Source organism: Mastomys coucha, unplaced genomic scaffold (genome assembly GCF_008632895.1).
Source record: "Mastomys coucha isolate ucsf_1 unplaced genomic scaffold, UCSF_Mcou_1 pScaffold21, whole genome shotgun sequence".
In the NCBI taxonomy this organism is placed as follows: Eukaryota; Metazoa; Chordata; class Mammalia; order Rodentia; family Muridae; genus Mastomys; species Mastomys coucha.
In genome coordinates this window covers 46428981-46451081 of record NW_022196904.1, presented here as the reverse complement: position 1 = coordinate 46451081, position 22101 = coordinate 46428981, and the positions used below count along the sequence as shown (strand labels likewise).

Genomic DNA, 22101 nt, shown 5'->3' with positions numbered 1-22101 from the left:
TAAAGCACATTCAGTGCAAGCTTAAAGACCTGAGTTTAATCTGTGGAACTTATGGTGAGAGAAGATAACTGACTTCTAGAACTTGTCTGTTGACATTTACAGACATACATGCACATGTGTGTACACACACACACACACACACACACACACACAACCATATATTTTATTCTTGCTCAGGGATCTGCAGTTTCTCTACACCTGCCTGCTGACACAGCCTGGTGACTTCTAACTAAACTGACTCTCCACTTCCCAGCCATTAGACCGCATTTACCTTTGTTGTGTTGTAGATCACCTTTCTCAAATTCCCCTGACCAGTTACTGTAGACAGTACACTAACCTAAGGGTGTGGAGATAATTTCCCAGGTAATAAGACATCACTACATAAACTGGCAACGTGACTACTCAATGGTATTGTTAAAGGCAAAGTTTTTATTGTAGATACGAGGGAGAGACCCGCCAGAGGCATCTGGAAGAATACAGAGCAGAGAGAGAAAGTAGCAGACTGAAAGCAGAACAGAGAAGGAGACAGAGTAGGAGTGTGGGAGACTGAGAGTGGAGGGCTAAGCACAGGCAAGATGGAGCATAGCCCAAAGAGCCAGTTATAAGGAGAATGAATAGCTGTTGGGGGGCTGAGGCAGGGGAAGAAACTCCTGAGCTGGGCAAGTTTAGGATGGAGAAGAGAAGATCTTTCCTCATGGACTTTGAAGTGTATAACTTGTGATATGGAGGGAGCCTGGAGGCTAGTGTGTACTTTGTTATACTGATAAACACCACAGGGAGCCATTTGTCCTTCTGCCAGTGATAAGGGAAATGGTTCCTTTTGGTAGAGGGGAACTGGCTTCAAAGTTCTTGAGGAATGCTGGCTTTTGTCTAACCACTAGAATTTGGGGAAATAAAGTTCTCCCCTGGACTTGATAATCACCTTAAAGTTGGGATCTAAGGAAAAACAATAGCTCTGCATTCAATCAGCAATAATAAATAGAATTTAAAATTTAAAAGTACCCATGAGGCAGGAGAATAGGGTGAGAGTCCCAAGAATATTTACATTTTAGGTCATGACTTATTTAGCCAAAGAACACCAATCTATGAACAAGTTGTTTGTCTTTTGGGTCAGCCTGGGTTGGTTGAGAAAAGCAAAACAACCCACCCAAGCCCCACTTTATTACTTTTAGTGGGTTCTCACCCATTGATAGACTGAAGTTACTTATGAGCTGAATAAGCAAGAAAACACTCTCTTTTTTTTGTTTTTTTTCCAAGACAGGGTTTTTCTGTATAGCCCTGGCTGTCCTGGAACTCACTCTGTAGTCCAGGCTGGCCTCGAACTCAGAAATCCACCTGCCTCTGCCTCCCAAGTGCTGGGATTAAAGGCGTGCGTCACCACCGCCCAGCTGAGAACACTTATTCTTTTTTGCTTAGTTTTTATGTGAACTGTTCTCTTATACGTACCATTGTGAATCTCTTATTTGGTAATGTATAGAATATCTTCTTTTAAAGTTTGAAAAATTTTTAATTACACACTGTAAGGGTCCATAATTCCTCGAAGAATGATACCCAGGACTTAAATTGTATGTAAATGCAGTGTTTTATTCTGCAGAAGTCCAGCATGCTGGGGTTTCCCATTACCAAGATAGAGAGACAACCGAGTGTGTTCCCAGGCAACCAAGTGTGCTAGAAGGCCTAATTTAAATAAAACACATTAGGGCATTCCAGGGTAGGTAACACTTTTCCTACTCCATCTCTAGGGACATTACCAGAGCATGGGGGCTGGAAACTGTTGTTGACAAAGTAGCTGAGGAAGTCTGGAAACTGCTGCTGACCCATTGTCCTTGCCTCATTAGCTTCTGAGTCCTAGACTTGCCTGGAATTGCCCAGTTCTTGAAAACAAAGACAGTTTAGGCATAGTCTTCTCAACTGCCAATTTGAAGCCTGTCATGGAATCGGCCTAGCCTTCTCAACATGTGTGTGGGTGGTGGTATGTCATGTACATGTGTCTTCAGAGGCTGGACTGGAGTTACAGACAGTTGTGAGCTGCCTGGTATGGATGCCAGGGATTGAACTTGGGTCTCCTGCAAGAGTAGTAAGTGCTCTTAATTTCTGGGCCATCTCTCCAGTACTTATGTATGGTTTACAAACCTTCTTCCTAAGGCTGGGGAGATGCCTCAGTTAGTAAGAATGTTTGCGATGCAATTGCTAGACTCTGAATTCATATCCATGTAGGAAATTAGGACTGTGTCATGAGTATCTGTAACTCCAAAGCACCAAGAGGTAAATTGCTAGAGCTTGATGGCCCCCAGCCTAACAAATCCCTATGGACATGTGTATATACATCACACACACACACACACACACATACACAAGCTCACACACACACATATACACACACACACATACACACACACAAACACACATACACACACACACAAACACACACACACATACACACACAAACACACACACAAACACATACACATACACACACATACACACACACACATACACACACCACTAAATAAGCCTGCTTTCCTGATATTCTTCTCACTTTTTTTATAGGTACTTCCTACTTAACAGACATTGTGTGGTGGGCTGGCACAATTGCAAGTAAGTGGTTTGTATAGTAGATTATAGTCTTCTTAATTTTTTTCTAAAGCCATCACATGGGTGGGGATGGAGAAGGCAAGGTGAGTGTGGCTTTGAAGATCCTCTCATACTTCTACTCTCTACACTTCAGGTTCACTCTTTTCCCGTTGTCCTTCCCTTCGCTGAAAGAGAGTAGATGGGAAAGTGTGGAATGCTGGCCTGGGAGGAGGAGACAGGGACTCCAGCTGAAGATCAAAGATCACGTGCTATAACTTAAATAATAAACTATGATTTTTTAATAATCAGGCAGTTTGTCATATGTGGCCTTTTAAGGAAAATGCTACCTCGATGAGGCTGATGATGCTCATTGGGGAACCCCTTTTTAAGCTCTGTTTGAGTAGCGCACCTTGGGGTCCTGTAACAACCCAGCTCTGGACAGCCTCTCATACTGGAGCAGGTCCAAGGTCACTTGAAGGCTGTTAGGAAGCTCTGCCCAACTTGTCTGGGAAAGATTGGTCATTGGGTATAAAGTGGCAGTCAAAAACCATATGGTACCTTGGTGTACTGCTATAGTGTGCACAGAAACTACTGTGCATATCATAAAAATAGTTTAAAATTTTTTGAGTGTTGGCACCATAAAGCAATGAAAAATGTTTGTGGACATGCATGTGCCCAAGTATTACGTGGTACCAACGTACTACTTTTATGTTACATTTTGTCTATAAGTAAATAAGTAAGTTTAAAATGTAAGGGTTAAAATATTTTAAGATAGAATTTAAAGAGTGTGGATATACTGGGTGTTGTACTTGTTACTGTGATAAAGCTGGTCATCTCCACAGGGAGTGGAGCCTACTTCCTAGACCTTCAGTGAAGTTCTGCGTTGGGATCTGTGAGCATGCACATTTGCTTCCTCAGAAGTGGAGCAGAAGAGGCCCTTTCAGAACAGAATCTTGCAAAATCTTGATTGGTGATAAAAAGGGAACTTTGTAATGTAACCTTGTGATTCTCTTGACAGTGGCTGTTGGCCAGATTGGAAACTTTCTAGCTTACACTGCGGTCCCTACAGTCCTGGTGACTCCCTTAGGTGCCCTCGGAGTACCGTTTGGGTGAGAACTGACATTCTGTTTTGATATTTAATACTCAGTTTACATAGGAAAACATCCTTTCATTACAAATGCTTCTGTTTAAAAAGTAAAGTTGTTGATGAAGATAGATCTTTTGTGCTTAGAATTCATATTTTCATTTTAACTCTATCAATGTATTTCTGTGTGTTACTGATGCTTCTCTTAGAACTTACTTTATTGTGTTTCGAATTCTAGTTCATTCATAGCTATCAGTGAGTCCGCTGCTTTTACTCTCCTGGGCTTTACTCTAGAAGACTTCTTAGAACCTAGAGTCTTCCTCATACCACAGCCTGTTATCCTAGGAAATTTTTCGGTAAAATGTCAGTTTGTGTTTTATGAGGGTGCTTAGCATCCTCTGCTAGACCGGTGTTCTCCCACCTCTTTCCAGCAAGCTACCAAAGCTGGGCGCATGACCCATGGGCATCAGTGCATGTGTTTGAGGGTTTGTCATCACAGTTCTTCAAATGGATGCCAACTGATGAGCGGGAACTCTGGGCTTTACTCTGGCAGGGTGATCCAATCCAAACGGGAACTTGGCATGCTCAAGTTGGAGTTTCATGGTTTGAAATATCTGCCTGTCACAAGGAATCTGTGGCTCCAGGGGCCAGGAATATGAGCAGGCCTATTCTCCCATTACCTAGACATGGAGTGGAATAAAGATTTAGAGTGACAGCTGTCAGAAATCACCCTCTTTATTAGCTTGGTCACCTAGGTCATTTTCTCTTGCTGAAACAAAATGGTTAGGAATGGATAATTTTTTTTTGTAAAGAAACAAGGTTTTAATTTTGGTTTGTAATTCTAGAATCTACAAAGTACAAGATTGGGCAGCCCCTTCCTTTTTTTTCTTTCTTGTTTTCTTTTGAGCTGTAGCCCTGGCTGGCCTGGAACTCCTTATCTAGACCAGGCTATTCTTGAGGGTGTTTCTACCTTAGATGCTAAGATTAAAGTTACATAGCACCACATCTAGATAAAGATTTATTTATTTAATTTTATTTGTTTTTTAAAAATAGTTCTTTTTATTTTTAATGATGTGTATATGTGTGGTCTGCATGTGGGTATGTGTACATGTAAGTGCGTGTGCCCTGGAAGTCCAGAAGAGGACATTGGATCTCCTGGAGTTAGAGTTATAGGCTGTCGTGAACTGCCTGATGTCAGTCAGTGCTGACGTTAGAACACTGAGCTGAACTGAACTGAACTCTGGACAAACTGCTGCATGTGCTCTTACCAACTGAGCTGTGTCTCTCCAGCCCCAGGCAACCCCATTTGTGAGACTCACAAACTATGCCAAGGGGACAACAGAACTCCCACATTATAATAGTTGATTCGGTGGCAACAAATCCAGTCCTGTGAGAGTTGTATTAATCTCAAGCTTTCCCTCCCCATTTCTTTTTTTCAAGACAGGGTTTCTCTGTATAGCTCTGGCTGTCTCAGAACTTGCCCTGTAGACCAAGCTGTCCTCAAACTCACAGAGATCCGCCTGCCTTCTCCGCTTGAGTGCTGGAATTAGAGGCTTTAGCCACCCCCACCTGGTTCACTAATCGTTTTTTAGTGATGTGATCACTTTTTAGAACTGCAAATCAAATTTCAGCATTAGTGTCTGTGGGAACAAACCACATCCAAACACTTGGCTTACTAGAAAATGTTTTTATAGACCTTTCCTGACTGTATCAACATAGCCCGCTGCAAAGATTTGGGTGTTCTGTTGTACCTTTGAAGACACTAATAAACAGGCTGGCACAGAAGAGAAATGAGCTGTTTCATCTCATGTGTATGTTGGCTGCAGCTTTATTTCAGACAGACCTCCATCCTTACAGAGAAGAATGTGATAAATGTATTTTTTTACCTTAAATTCACTTTAAAATTGTGTGGTTTGGGGACTGGAGAGGTGGCTCAGCAGTTAAGTGCACTTCTCACCCTTTCAGAGTATTTGAATTCAGTTTTGAGCAGCATACCAACATTGCAGCTCAGAACCACCTGTAACTCCAGTTTCATGGTACCTTTAGCCCTGTTCTTCTATCTACTGACAGTGCACTCACATAGACATACATTCAGGCAAACATTCATACACATAAAATAAAAACAAAGTCTCAAAAAAAAAAAAAAGATTCTGTGGTCTTAAAAACCTCAACTCTTTTTTTCACATGTAACTGTGAAAATAAGTTTTTTTCCACTGTTCTTATTCACACATGTGCTTGGTATTAATGTTGCTTGACATCACTTTGTATTTTGGGTGGCCCTGAAATTCTGGTGGAGGGCAGGAATGGTGCTTATGCCTGGAATCACTCCTTACTTTTCCCAGTTTATTCTCATGGAAGATAATCTGATTTTTGAACATGGCACATGTAATATGTAAGCCATTCCTCATGCCTTTTATAGTTAAGTAACCCACTACTCCAGTTTTGCTGTTCACCCAGTGAAGTATACTTTTTTCCTGCTGTGGTTTTAGGAATAAAACACAGACCTATGTGCATGCTTCAAGCAATACACTATTGAGCTTAAAAAAAAATAGATAAATCAAGATAAATTAGAAGAAAGCAGAGAAGGCAAAGTGTATATGTGTATGGATCATAAGAAGTTCTGTTGAGCCGGCTGTGGTGGCACACGCCTTTAATCCCAGCACTTGGAAGGCAGAGGCAGGCAGATTTCTGAGTTCAAGGCCAGTTCCAGAACAGCCAGGGCTATACAGAGAAACCCTGTCTCGAAAACCAAAAAAAAGAAAAAAGAAAGAAAAAGAAATTCTGTTGATAATGAGTGGATTGCTGAATTTATAAAGAATAGAAAAGAATATGCCACTGGAAAGAAAATCAGTCTGTATTTCTGAATAGAACAGAGAGCCCCATCAAATAGGTCCATTTTAATACACAACAGTTTAATATATGTAATCATTGCAATATAGTTTAACAGAGATTTTAAAAACTTATTTGGAAATAATTTCCAAATTATGGAAAGGGTATAGGATTAAGAGTCATCTTAATTAGTGCCCAAGGCCCTTACCCAGACATACTTCTTAGGACTTTTTAGCTTACTTTCTCTGTCCTTGATTTTCTTGAATCAGGCTCTTAACCTTGGCAATATTGCCATTGGAAGTCAGATACTTTGTTGTTGGGTATATTAAAGAAAGCTGTTGTGTATGCTGTAGGTTGTTTAGCAGTGTCCCTGGCCTCTGCTTACTACATGCGATTAGCATCAATCCCCTTTCTAAAGTATCTCTAGACATAAACAAATCAATTCATATGTTCAACAGTACAAACAGGATATATAGGAGGAGGACACAGGTCCTGTTGAAGGTACTTGCTCCAAAGCCAAATGACCCACACATTTGACATGTATGTCCTCTCTATAAAATATTTGTAAATAAAAAGGAAGACATGGTATATTATCTAAATAATAACTATGAGTACGTTAGAAAAGTGATCTACCAGACAAAGCAGATTGTACAACAACAACAAAAAATGTTACTGAGGGACATTTTATGATAAAATGGTCACTTTCTAGAAAATGTAAACAGTTAAATGCACATAAAACAACTTCAGAATACATGTAGCCAAATGTAATAGGAAAAAAGTGAGAGATAACAGAGATGGCACCATGGCTGAGAGTACTGCCTGCTCTTCCAGAAGACTCAGTTTGGTTCCCAGCACCCACATAGTGACCCACAGCTGTCCATATTATAGTCTCAGGGCCTCCACAGCCACTAGGTATGAACGTGATACACAGACACACATGCTGGCATAAACCTATTTACAGAAAAACAAATAGGTAAAATATACTTAATGTCTATGACAATAATAGAGGGTGTGACACAGATGAGGTCGGGGTGGTGGTTTTGATGACTGCATCAGTGGCTTTTTAAAAAGGAAAGAACTGGGGGGCTGGAGGGATGGCTCAAAGGTTAAGAGCACTGACTGCTCTTCTGAAGGTCCTGAGTTCAAATCCCAGCAACCACATGGTGGCTCAAAACTCTCTGTAATGAGATCTGATCCCCTCTTCTGGGGTGTCTGAAGACAGCTACAGTGTACTTACATATAGTAAATAAATCATTCTTAAAAAAAAAAAAAAGGAAAGACCTGAGCTCACACATTTGCTTCACCCTGCCACACGATTTCCTCCACTAGGCCATGTGAGTCAAATGCTAAGCAGAAGCCAGTGCTGTGCGCTTGGATCCTCAGCCTACAGAACTGATCTAAATAAACCTCTGTTCTTTGTAAATTATGTAGTTTGGGATACTTATAGCAACAGAAATGGACTAAGACAAGACTAATTGCTAAAACCAGAAACAAAATAGGGACATTTTTACAACTATATAGAAATGCAAATAATTATATGGCATCAGATTAGATAATTTAGGAGAAATGGACACATTCTTAAAGAGCCTACTGAAACTGTTTCAAGAAAAAAAATACAAATTTCTAATTCTTAATTTAAAAAAATAGCTCCAAAAAAGAAAAGGCAAGGAACAAAAATATTCACTGATGATTTCTATTGTTTGGGAATTTTATGTATGCATGTAATGCATTTTGATCAGGTATCTACCCCTTTCTCTCCCCTCTAGTTCCTCTCCAATACTTCCCAATGTTTTCCTCCAATCTATATATATATACATATACTTTAGAAAAAAATTTAAAATACCCACCAAGTCCACTTAATGTTGCCTGTACTTGCTCAGATGCCTGGAGCATGTCTCCCTGGAGCACCAGCCCTGAAGAAAACTGACTTCTGTTTCTGGATGAGAGTTTATGAACCCCTTCTCCATTCATGTTGGGATTTTGCCTAGCTTGACTTTCTGTAGGCCTTGTGCAAGAAGTCACAACCGCTGGAGTTCATGCATGCTATTAACATAACTGTCATGTCAGGTGTAACCTGTTTCTGTACACACACCCAACTCTCCGGCTCTTAGAATCTTTCTGTTTACCCCATCTATTGTAATGATCTCTGGAGGAGGGGGTATAATACACATGTTCCACTTAGAGCTGACCATTCCACAGTCCTATAGTCTCTGCACATTGATCAGTTGTGGGTCTCTGTATTAATCACCATCCACTGTAAAAAGAAGCATCCCCTCTAAGAACTGAGGAATTTATGCTGAGAAAGCCAAGAACTTAGGAGGTAGTTTGTTATGTCCATTTAGCAGAATGATAGTACAGGTTTCAGCCACATGCAGGTTTTTGGTTGGTTGGTTTTGGTTTGGGGTCAGTTAATTCTTCCAGGCTTGAGTTACATCTTGTGGTACATAAAGTGGTTGGTTAGTCTCATACCATCTTTTCCACTATTAACCCAGTGGGCATATCCTGCCAATGTCGATCATTATTGGAGCTCAAGGGCTCACATCTGGGTAAAACACTTAATTATTTCTCTTTCCCTATAGAATTCATAGCACGTTCCAAGACTGATGGCTACTGGGAGAGGTGGAATCACTTTTCTTCAGAGATGCTGGCCCTGAGAGACTATTCATGTAGATGGTCTCATACCATGCTCATACAGACAGTGTTAAATGTTCTCAGTTGGTATTAAATTAAAGGGAGGGAGGGAAAAGGAGGTGTACAGAAGCAAGAATGAGAATATGACAATGGGAGAGAAAAGAAGGGGGATGGGAAGGAATTAGAGAGGAGGGAATAGATTCCAGTATACTGAGTCTACATACACATGTATGAGCATTAAACAAAAATATTTAATAAAAATTAAAGTTTCATATCCAGTAGAACCTAAGTAAATGAAATAGGAATAAATTTCACAAAAAAGGAGCATTCATACTCAGAAAACTATGAGTTTTTCGCAGTCTTCAAGCAGATGCTAGTGCCAAAAGATATTTCTGAGTGTATTTAAAGGAGATGTAGTAATAGTCCATATTTACAGACCAGAAAAAAAATATATTATCATGGTAGTGCTCTTATTAATCTGTAGGTTCAGCACAATCTATCAAAATGCCATCTAAATTCTTCATAGAAATTGGCACACTGTTTCTAAAATTTATATGCAGATGGAGATAACTTTAAATAGATGAATAATCTTGAAAATATAAAGAAAGCTGGAGGAATGTCACTTTCTAATTTCAAGGCTTGTTTCAAAACCCAGTAATCAAGCTGCGTGTTGTGCTATATGCCTGTAAGCCCAGCACTTGGAAGGCTAATGCAAGGGAACTTCAAGATTGAAATGAGACTGGACTTCATAGTGAGTCCTTATCTCAAATAAAATAAAATAAAACAAACACTACAGAAATCAAAATCTGGGTTAAGGTCAGGTATACAAATCGATGAAAAGAGGATTGGGATTTCAGAGATGCACTTACAGTCTTACACTTATTCTTACCAGAAATACTGAACTATAACTCTATAAGAAAGAATAGGCGCCGGGCAGTGGTGGCGCATGCCTTTAATCCCAGCACTTGGGAGGCAGAGGCAGGCAGATTTCTGAGTTCAAGGCCAGCCTGGTCTACAGAATGAGTTCCAGGACAGCCAGGGGCTACACAGACAAACCCTGTCTAAAAAAGCTTTCAAAAAATAGTGCTGAAGGGCTGGGGCTGGGGCTCATATGTGTCTACTCAGCATTTTTTTTGAGCACATGCAAGGTCCTAAACTTGATCCCAGCATTTCCAGAATGAAGAAACAAACCAAATGCTGCCAGCAAATAGGACATTGGCATGCAAATATTCAAAGTTGTTGCTTCTGCTTCACCACACAAAAAGGAATTCCAAATCCATCTAAGAGCTAAAACTGGCAGACTCCTAGAAGAAAACAGTTTAAGTCACTATAATTTTTAAATCCGGCAATGGGTTATTTAATATGATGCCAGAATCACATGAAGAAAAACTTAAACCAAAATTAAACCTCTATGTTGCAGAGAAATGAAGGTTGGAGGGAGACTTGTTTGGGATGTCCAGGGTGTGTGGCAGGGTGGAGTTGGGGTAGGCCTAATCAAGATGCAGTGTATCTTGTATGAAATTGATTAAAAGAATAAATTTAAAGTGCTCTAGTGAGAAGATTTAGCAGGTAAAGACAAACCTGATCTTTGCTGCCATAAGGATTGCTGCCAAACCTGATGGATGACCTACATTCAGTCCTATAGTCCACACTAAGGAAACAAACTCCTATAAGTTATCCTCTGACCTCCAAATGCATACTATAGAATGTTCGCACACACACATACACAACACACAAATAAACTTTTTTTTTGTTTTTGTTTTTTGTTTTTTCGAGGCAGGGTTTCTCTGTATAGCTCTGGCTGTCCGGGAACTCACTCTGTAGACCAGACTGGCCTCAAACTCAAAAATCCACCTGACTCTGCCTCCCAAGTGCTGGGATTAAAGACACTGCCCAGCACAGATAAACATTTTGAAAACCACGTTCCAGAGATTGCCATCAAGAAAGAAAATTCAGAATAGGAGAAAAATGTCTCCAATTATGTATACGATAAGGAAATTGTACTTCCATATATAAAACTCTTATAAGTCACCAGTAACCAACTTTTACATATGGCTATTTCATTCTGGTCCTTTGCAGTAGTCCAGGCTCATTGTCTTGCTGCTTTTGTTCATGGCAGGCCCTTTTAACTATGGCACAGTCTGTCAGCTGTCCCAGGTGAACCTAGTTCAGTTGTTTTTGTTCTATGACCCTCCCCCCTTCTATTCCTGATTCTTTGGGCAGCAACATAGACCCCTACCTTTATTACTTTTCTATTGCTGTGACAAAACACCTTGATCAAGGCAACTTATAAAGCAAAAAGTGTTCACTTTGCCTTACAGTTTCAGAGGGTGAGAGTCCATAATGGCAGAGCAAAGGGACAGCTGAGAGCTCGTTTGTTGATCCATAAGCAGAAGGCAGAGACAGCACTGGGAGTGGTTCCAGTCTTTTGAAACCTCAAAGCCCTCCACCAGTATCACACTTCCTCCAGCAAGGTCACACCCCCTAATCCCTTTCCAAACAGTTCCACTAACTAGGGATCAAGTAGTCAAAAATATGAGCCTATGGGGGCCATTCATACCATCTCAGCCCTGATTTAAGATACAGGCATGTTTTGCCATGGTTTTCTTATTATATCAGCAATGCAGTTTATTTTCCAAACTGGATTACTAGACCTCCTTTAGGACAAATCTGTAGGTACAGTATAGTATACTGTGCTGACTTTACACAAAGTAGTATAAGGCAGGAGGTAGGAACTATGTCTAGGTATTTAGAAAATGATAGTCCCGGGCTGGCAAGATGGCTCAGTGGCTAAGAGCACTGACTGCTCTTCCAAAGGTCCTGAGTTCAAATCCCAGCAACCACATGGTGGCTCACAACCACCTGTAATGAGATCTGACACCCGCTGGAGCAAGCGGGGCCATCCTGCGTTCAATTCCCAGCAGCCACACACATGATGGCTCATGGCCATCTGTACAGCTACAGTGTACTCATACACATAAAATAAATAAAATAAATCTTTTTTAAAAAAAAGAAAATGATAGTCTCAAGTGTGTTGGCAGGGTGAACTAGCTAGCCTGCTTGCTTGCTTGCTTGCTTGCTTGCTTTGTTTTTCAAGACTGGGTTTCTCTGTGTAGCCCTGCCTGTCCTGGAACTCATTCTGTAGACCAGGCTGGCCTCGAACTCAGAAATCTGCCTGCCTCTGCCTCCCAAGTGCTGGGATTAAAGACATGTGCCACCCTGCCCGACATCGGGGTGAGCTTTCTAACTTAGGTCTCTTACCCGTGCCTTGTTGCCCCTGATCTGTTTAGTCATCTTTCATTCTCTTTATTTGACAAAGTACAAGTTAAGGATTTCTCAGTTCACTTATATGGCTGAGTTCATTTCTTCCAAAATTAATGAAGTCTTAACTGTGTGCCTCCTCCCAGTATTGTAATAACTAGGAAAGGAGAGCCACTGAATGAGAGAGAGAGTCTGAAGAGTCCAGCCGCATCACCTTACCCAGGCACCCTGTTCATCTGCCTTCTAAGGGCATCTGAACAGAGGAACTGATTCTCTGCAAAAGACAAGTGGTTTTTGTCCTTCACTTACTGTGACTCAAGGCTACCTCCTCCCAGAGCTGAGAGGAGCCCTGTCCAGCCACTTCTTCACATATTCACCTGCAGCCACATACCTCTCTTTCACTCCCTGGGAAGGCAATGTTTAAGTTCTAACCTTATGGCCTTAATTTTTCTTTAATTTTTTCTGGGTTTTGTTCTTAAGTATTTTTAATTAATTTTTTAGTTGGGACCCAGAGTGATGGGTTTATGAGCCTTCATGCATGGACTTCGTTCTTTCTCCACCCACTACTGCCCTCTCCTGGCCACTTTCTGCTTGCTGTTTGCTCGGTCTCCCCCAGGCAGCCCTCCCTCCCTTTGGCCCTTTTGTGGTATTATATTCCATTTCTGGTTTCCTCTCCCCTTGATTTAGATCTCCGCCTTCCCTTTCTGATGATCTAGTTTCCCAGTAACATCGCAGGCTAGAAACTGCATTAATGTCCAGCCATTGACAGACATTTATGATGGCTCATGGGAGACTAAAGCAGAGGCCTACCATGAGTTCCAGGCCAGCTGTGGGCTACACAGTGACATTCTGTCTCATTGTTTTTGTTTCCCTAAAAAATACAAATGATAATACACACTAAATAATTCTGGGCACTTTTTTCCTCTGTCAACTGTCTATTGTCTATTTCATCAAGAATAAGGGACATTTCTTCTGCTTTTTCATTAGCGTGTAGCCTTAGCTTCAGTGTGGATCCAGTCTGGGGACTATTTGTCAAAGTAAATAATCCAGTATGACCATGAACCCGTTCATTGCACAGTGTTCCTGGATGGTCATGTCCTCTGAATATCTTTGGTATTAATATCAGCAAAATAGGAATGATCTAGGGGAAGCCCATTTTTTCCCATTCAAGTTGTATGCTGATGTTGTAAGGGAAAAGAGATGAACACATTGATGTTTTATGAATTTATACATTACTTGTATATGAAAAAATAGTGCCATATTTTTTTAAGTTTTGAATGTTAGTGAAAAGTAGTCATCCACATTCCTTCTTCCATACTTTAGTTGCTGTTAGCATATCTGAATTTATTTGCTTTTTGTTTTGTGTGTATGTGTGTTATCTGCCTTTTTTTAAGAAAAGAAGTATTTTTATTTTTTGGTCAATAATAAAACTTCCTCTTCTCATATATTTTATATCTATAAGATAATTAAGATATTATTCAGTGATATGAGTTAAGGTGTTATAATCTACATATTGGTTATGCATGAAAATGATACAAAAACCCAATTATGCTGAAAAAAACTTCAATAAATATCTGATGGGAAAGTTAGATTTTCTATTTTTAAGAAATAAATAATGGGCTAGGTGTATGTGTTGCTCAGTGTTATAGCATACGCAGGGCCCTGGATTTGATTCCCAGTGCCAAAATGCAAATAAAAACATTTTTAAAAACTCAATGAAAATAAAATACACCTATAAAGAAAGTATGACTCTTTTAGATAAAATATCTTCAACCAGTAGAAACAAGTTTGATTTAAAGTGTAATGATTTCTTTTATTTAATTGAAGGTCCATTTTAGCTTCTTACCTTCTGAAGGAAAAGCTCAACATCTTGGGCAAGTTGGGGTGTCTGCTAAGCTGCGCAGGTTCTGTTGTGCTGATCATCCATTCCCCAAAGTCTGAGAGTGTGACCACTCAGGCTGAGCTGGAAGAGAAGCTGACCAATCCAGGTAACTCCTTTCTAGCAGGGTGGCTAAGTGTGTTTCCCCAGGAAGCCAGACATCTCATACCACCACTCGATCCTGATGCTTTCTGGCAGGGCAGGTGTACAATGTCTACTCTGATTTTTCACCACAGACCTTGATTGGCTGTCCATTTTTTGTGTGTACATCAGCTGGCTGTGAGGACAAGCCTAACCCAGTTTTCAGAGTACTCTAAGTTTGGTTTGATTACCTGGAGAACTCATATTGAAGTTAGCTAAGACTTTATTTCCCTTTGGTATTTTATGTCTGTTGTCTTAGTTACTTTTCTGTTGCTGCAAGAAAACACCATGGACATGACAGCTTATGAAATAAAGCATTTGATTGAGCTTATGGTTTCAGAGCTTATGGTTAAGAGTCTGTGATGATGGAGCAAAGGAATGTTGACCAGAACAGCTGAGAGCTCACGGCTTGATCCACAGACAGGAGGCAGAGAGACAGCCCTGGGACTGCCATGAATTTTTTTGAAACCTCAAAGCCTGCCCCCCAGTGACACAGCTCCTCCAACAAGGTCACACCACCTAACCCTTCCCAGATAATTTCACCAATTGGTGATCAAGTATTAACATATACAAATCTGTGGGGGACATTTTTATTCAAACCACCATCTCTGCAAACATTTCCCATTTTAATATTTCCTTATTCTCTTAAAATTCAAAGTATTTTCTGAGTGTGAGTATAAATACAAAGGAATTAAAAAGTTGACAACTCTATGAACTAGGCAAGGGTGCCCTGAAAAGTTCATATGATTTCCAGAGGATCTTATCTATAGGTTATCTTTCCCCAAGCTAGGAATGGAACTTTGGCCCATGCAGGCTAAATAAGCATTGCTCCTCTGAGCTGTATTTTCAGTCCCTACTTGTGATAAGTGTGATTCTAATGTTCCCACCTATTTATACATTTGTAACTTACACATGTATAACTATGCTATATTATTTTTATCTTTTTTTTTTTTTTTTTTTTTTTTTTTTTTTTTTTTGATTTTTCGAGACAGGATTTCTCTGTGTAGCCCTGGCTGTCCTGGGCCTCACTCTGTAGACCAGGATGGCCTCGAACTCAGAAATCTGCCTGCCTCTGCCTCCCAAGTGCTGGGATTAAAGGTGTGCATCACCACTACCCGGCTATTTTTATCTTTGATATGGCTTTGTACACCTGAATACAGGTGCACTTGGAGGCCAGTGGTGTCACCCTGTCCTGGAACTGCAGCTTCACTCAGTTGTGAGCTGCTCGGTTTGGGTACTGGGACAAACTTGGGTCCTCTGCAAAGGCAGTATGAGCTTTGAACTTCTGGTCTACCTCTCTAGCCTTATGTATAATTAACATGAAAATGTTAAGAAAATGTAAACTATAAAATCATATGATTCTAACTACTTTCTTAGGTGAAAAAATTAATTCTTTTTCCCCCTTCTACCTCCTCCTGTTCTGCTTCTTTTTCTTACTCAGGGTCACAACATATAGCTTGGCTGGCCTGGTGCTTGCTGCATAGCATAGGTTAGCCCCAAACTTGTTGCAGCTCTCCTCCTCCAACCTGTTCACTATTCAGATTACAGGCATATTATACCACGTCCAGCTTTGTTTTGTTGTTGTTGCTGATGATTTTAAGATGTCTTTAAATATATTTATTTATTGAGAATTTCATAACATGTATACAATGTAATTTGATGGGCTGGAAAGATGGTTCAGAGGTTAAGAGCACTTGTGAGTTTTGATTCCTGGTATCCATATGGTAGTTCACAATCTTACATAACTCCAGTTTTAGAGGGTTTGATGCCTCTTTTGCACTCGTCAGGCACCAGGCATGCAAATAGTACACAGACATACATGCAGGTAAAATATCTGTGGGGTTTTTTTTGTTTTTGGTTTTGGTTTTTTTGTTTTTTGGTTTTTTTGTATTTTCGAGATAGGGTTTCTCTGTGTAGCCTTGGCTGTCCTAGAACTCACTTTGTAGACCAGGCTGGCCTCGAACTCAGAAATCCATCTGCCTGTGCCTCCCAAGTGCTGGGATTAAAGGTGTGCGCCACCACTGCCCGGCCAATATCTGTCAATATCTGTGTAATCTAAAAACAAAACAATCACGAAACAAAACAAAACAAAAAAAGAATGTACTTGGATAAAATCTTCCCACATTCCTTTTCCTCCAGCTTCTCCCATACTTCACTTTACCCTCTCAACTGTATGTGTTTTTCTTTAACCTACAGAACCCACTTAGTGCTGTTAGTATATGCATGGCACAGCTCTCGTGCTCACGCTCGCTCTCTCTCTCTCTCTCTCTCTCTCTCTCTCTCCCTTTCTCTCTCTCTCTCTCTCTTTCTCTCTCTCTCTGCCTCTTTCTCTCTTTCTTGTTCTCTCTCTTTCTCTCTCTCACTCTCTTTCTTTCTCTCTCTCTCTTGCTCTCTTTCTCTCTCTCTTACTCTCTCTTGCTCTCTCTCTTGCTCTCTCTCTCACTCTCTCTTGCTCTTGCTCTCTTTCTCTCTCTGCCTCTCTCTCTCTCTTGCTCTCTCTCTGCCTCTTTCTCTCTCTCTCTTGCTCTCTTTCTCTCTCGCTCTCTCTTGCTCTCTCTCTCTTGCTCTTGCTCTTTCTCTCTCTCTGCCTCTCTTTCTCTCTTGCTCTCTCTCTCTTGCTCTCTCTCACCCTCTCTCTCTCTCACTCTTTCTCTCACTCTCTCTCTCTTACTCTCTTGCTCTCTCTCTCACTCTCTTTCTCTCTCTCTCTCTGCCTCTCTCTCTCTCTTGCTCTCTTTCTCTCACTCTCTCTCTCTTACTCTCTTGCTCTCTCTCTCACTCTCTTTCTCTCTCTCTCTGCCTCTCTCTCTCTCTTGCTCTCTTTCTCTCACTCTCTCTCTTACTCTCTCTTGCTCTCTCTCTCACTCTCTTTCTCTCTCTCTCTGACTCTTTCTCTCTCTCTTTCTCTCTTGCTCTCTCTCTCGCTCACTCTCTCTTTTGCTCTCTCTCTCACTCTGTCTCTCACTCTCTCTCTTGCTCTCTCTCTTGCTCTCTCTCTCTCTCTTGTTCTCTCTCTCTCTCTCTCTCTCTCTCTCTCTCTCTCTCTCTCTGCCTCTTTCTCTCTCTCCCTCCCTCACCTCCCCTCTCATCTAAAGGTACAAACAGCACAAGTAAATTTTTCCCCAGAGGAAATTTGAACCACCACTTAATTATATTTCCACCCCCCTTAATATACAACATTCAAAGACAGAAAGTCAGAGAAAATGTTTGTAAAGGTATTTAGAGAGCATGGTGGGACTGGGGTGTGTGTGTCAGTGTTAGAATGCCGAGACCCTGGCCAAGATGCACAGCACCGCAGAAAGAGAAGGCGCTACTTAGACAGCGCTGCCATGCCTGTATTCCTCAGCGCCGAGAGCACCACTTCAGAAAGCAAAAGCTCATGCTTGTGGGGAAATACATACACTGTTTCCCTGCAAGGCTTCTCCTGCCTCCAGTACAGGGCTAGACCTCCCAAGGGCTTGAGCTCCCACTGCCTGCTTGCTTGTTTGCATGTGCACACTTGGTGCAATGCACGTGTACATGACTGATTTGCATAACCACTAGTTTCCAGATCTATGAAGGCCAGCGTGTGAAATCAACCTTGCATATGGAATTTCAGAGTAGTCAATATAATGGCAAACTGTATAAAGAAGCCATAGCAGGATTCTACCTTCTAATGTAAATGCTCAGATACAAGTATAAGAAAAGTTGGCAGATCACACAAAATGTGTGAGTGCTGAAAAACTTTGGTTCATAGATGCAAACTGACATGAGCTAGCATGTTCATGACTTACTCTGAGCCTATGCCATCAGCATGAACACTTGCCATCAGCAGCATGACTCTCTGAAATGGAGGATAACTCTTGAAGTCACAATCAGAGAAAGAATAACCATCCTTCAGCTTACATGCAAGTTGTACTTGTGAAAAATTTAGTATGTATGAAATATGTACAAGATCTATCCATGTAATCTCTAGCTCTGATAATTTGTAATTTAAAAAAAAAAACAGGTATTTCAGTTAGACATCCAAGGAGACATTCAGAAGTTGTGAAGAATATAGGATAATTTATGGTTGTGTGTACTCTTTGTACCACACCCACACCCATTGTATGCATCCTCTAGACCAGTGGTTCTCAACCTTCCTAATGCTGTACCCCTTTAATACAGTTCTTCATATTGTGGTAACCCCAATCTTAAAAGTATTTTCATTGCTACCTCATAACTGCAATTCTGTTACTTTTGTGAATTGTAATGTCAGTATCTGTGTTTCCTGATGGTCTAAGCGACTCCTGTGGAAGGGTCATTTGATCTTTCAGAGATTGAGACCACAGGTTGAGAACCACTGAACAGGTTGAATTAGGCCTAAACACTACCACAGTTTAAGATTATCTACTTTAGCTTACATCCTGTTACGCCCTTAGTATCATCTGTCTGTGTGAGGTACTCCATAAATATTTGTTGAAATTAACTCAGAAGGAAGAAAATTCATCTTGTGGTTGGATGTAGGGTGCCTTGTTCCTACAGTCTCAGCTACTAAAAAGATTGAGTTGGGAGAGTCCTTTGAACATAAGTGTTCCAGACCAGTTAGAATAACAAAACAAGGTACAGCCAGTGAGAAAAAAATAAAGTTTACCATGTGACTAGCTTTGTTTTTTTTTTTGGTTTTGTTTTTTTTTTAAAAAAATTTATGTATTTATTTTATGTACATGAATACAGTGTAGCTATCTTCACACCCACCAGAAGAGGGCATCAGATCCATCCCATTACAGATGATTGTGTGGACCATGTGGTGGCTGGACATTGAACTCAGGACCTTTGGAAGAGCAATCAGTGCTCTTAACCTCTGAGCCATCTTTCCACCTGCTACTTTGTTTTGTTGTTGTTGTTGGGTTTTGTTTGCTTTTAAACCTGTCTTTGTTGTTGTTTTTAATGGTACTGATGGAGTAGGTCATATGACACTTTAGGGCAGGATTTCACATCTCTGTTGGGAGCCATGCAGGGGCTTCCTGTCAGTGGCGGTGGTTACAATTTCTTCAGCTATTCCAGGCTTGGTCCTGGGGGTCCTGGGAATGGATTTTCTTTTTTCCATTAGAGCATGTTTCTGTCCATTTGGAGGGGCAGTAGGTAGTTGTGGCCTGGTTAGATAGGGTCGTATCCAATCAGAGGCAGAATTATAATGAGGTCTTTAATGGTAAAGGACACAAAACAAAGACTCCTAGGCATGGGCATTCTAGGGAAGGTAACAATTGTTCTGGCCTAACTTTATCTTTGTGGTTGCAGTAGCTTGGAGCTACACATTTTTTGTTTTACCATGCTTGGGATCAAATCCAGGGCCTTGAGTATGTTGGACAAGTGCTCTACCATTAAGCTACATAACTGCTTGATTGTGGTTTTTTTTTTTGTGTGTGTGTGTGGAATGTACTTAGTGGGTGTAATAAACTCAAATTAGAACTGTTGAGTGGTTACCTGTCCTCCCTTAGGTCTCTCTCCCCCTGCTTGAAGGGGTGCCTGGAAAGGGATCAGGCGCTGTTCAGCTCTGCCTTCTGGGTGGTCTTTGGTGGGATGGTTTCCCTGGTCACTGTGTGCCATCTGTCTTGCAGTGTTTGTGGGCTACCTGTGCATTGTGCTGCTCATGCTGCTGCTGTTGATCTTCTGGATTGCACCAGCCCACGGGCCCACCAACATCATGGTCTACATCAGCATCTGCTCCTTGCTGGGGAGTTTCACTGTGCCTTCCACCAAGGGCATTGGGCTGGCAGCCCAAGACATCTTGCACAACAATCCATCCAGTCAGAGAGCCCTCTGCCTGTGCCTGGTGCTCCTGGCTGTCCTGGGCTGCAGCATCATTGTCCAATTCAGGTACATCAACAAGGCCCTGGAGTGCTTCGACTCCTCTGTATTTGGGGCCATCTACTACGTTGTGTTTACCACGCTGGTCCTACTGGCTTCAGCCATCCTCTTCCGGGAGTGGAGCAATGTGGGCCTGGTGGACTTCTTGGGCATGGCCTGTGGATTTACAACTGTCTCCGTGGGAATTGTCCTTATACAAGTGTTCAAAGAATTCAACTTCAACCTTGGGGAGATGAACAAATCCAATATGAAAACAGACTAAGGCAACCAAGGGGTGGGGGCTTGAGGAGCAGGCATTGGGGGGGGGGGTCTGTGCTTCTTACCACATGTCAAGTAGAAGAGACTCTCAGTGAGAGTTGCCTGTGTACTAATAATCTAGTAGACAATAGGCTTTGCACCAGGGTGAGGTCCAAACCTCTGCAGCACCGAGCTCCCAATGGTTGTTTGGGTGTAAACTCTCTCTGATGAGACAAATTCTGTTTTCATTTCCATTAACCTAGAAGCTTTCATTAATTACTTGTTTAAAACATTTTAACATGATTTACCAGAAAATAAGGATGAGGTCTTTCTACTTAGTCTTTGTAGGGGAGCAGATACTCTTAGAGTACCTTGGAAAAGGAAGTGAAATCTGGCTCTGTACAGTAAACGTGAGTGATTTTGTGCTTGTGTTAAGCATGTATAGCATTCAGGTATTTTACTCAAATAAGCGGTATGTGAATTGAGTTGTTTTTAGTCCTTTAACAACCTGACTCTCCTACATGTACCCCAAAGCCGAGGTAAGCAGAGAGAGAAGAGTCAATGACAGTGTCGCAGAGTTCCATTGACAGGGTGACTTTCTGAGAGCTCAAATCAATTTTAGTGCCTTTATCATTTGAATTATTCACTTAATTTAACTGTTGCTGTGTATATGTTAACTGTTCTAATTACAGATATGTAAAGCAGTTAGAAAAATACTATGTTCAGTGGAAGATAGTGAAAACTAAAGATACAGAACAATTTGAAAAGTGACCCACCTAGTTGTATATTGCCGTCCAGTAAGGACAACTGATTAAGTATGAAGAGATATTTAATTTGCATTTAACCTCTGTTACTTGGATTCATTATGAAAAACACCTGCTTTTTGTTTCAGGCAGTATTGTGTCCATTCAGAAGAAATAAACTATTGAACTTGACACTAAGGTTGTTACATTAGAGAATGTCTCTTCAGTACACACTCCAGGAGTTTAGTAAAAGCGCCTCAATACAGGAACACAGCTTAGGACTGTTTCTGCAAAGGGCAATGTGTACTTTATAAGGGAGTTTCTGGGAAAGATGAAAACAACGTAGCTGCCTCATTTGAAATGACAGAACCTTCTATACTTTCTTACTGAGCCTCTTACTAAACCTTCTGATTGTATGCAAGGCCCTGGGCTTGATAGCCAGCATCAGAGGGAACCAACAAAACAAAACAATCTTCTTAAACGGAAAATAGTTGTTAATCATGCAGTATTTTAGATCAAAAATGATCCTTCTATTCCACAGTAACCTTGTGCATTCAATTGGAGCAAGGTACAAGGCAACGACACAATATAGCATCATGTTATGATGTACCATATTATGATGTTGTATATTCTACCTGCCTTGTTTTATCTGAATGGGATAGGCCAAGTTTAAAAAAAAAAAAAGTGGGGTTGGATAAACAAGTTAAGTGAGGGAGAACATAAATTTTAATAATACCCAATTAAATTTCTCACTAAGACAAAAATGTGCTTTTCCAGATAGAAAGGGTACTGGGTTTTTTGTTTGTTTGTTTGTTTGTTTGTTTGTTTTTGGTTTTTCGAGACACGGTTTCTCTGTATAGCCCTGGCTGTCCTGGAACTCACTCTGTAGACCA

The 22101-nt window shown here is 40.9% G+C and overlaps 1 protein-coding gene across 1 annotated transcript in view; it reads left to right on the top strand.

Moving 5' to 3' along the window:
• Nipa1 (NIPA magnesium transporter 1) overlaps window positions 1-21400 on the top strand; it is a 40862-nt gene extending 19462 nt beyond the window's left edge. The window contains exons 2-5 of the mRNA XM_031386819.1: window positions 2551-2598; window positions 3593-3683; window positions 14207-14367; window positions 19979-21400. Of these exons, the coding sequence (XP_031242679.1) occupies window positions 2551-2598; window positions 3593-3683; window positions 14207-14367; window positions 19979-20490 (812 nt within the window). The 3' untranslated portion in view covers window positions 20491-21400. The remainder of the gene's footprint in view (window positions 1-2550; window positions 2599-3592; window positions 3684-14206; window positions 14368-19978) is intronic.
• The last annotated feature ends 701 nt before the right edge of the window (window positions 21401-22101 follow it).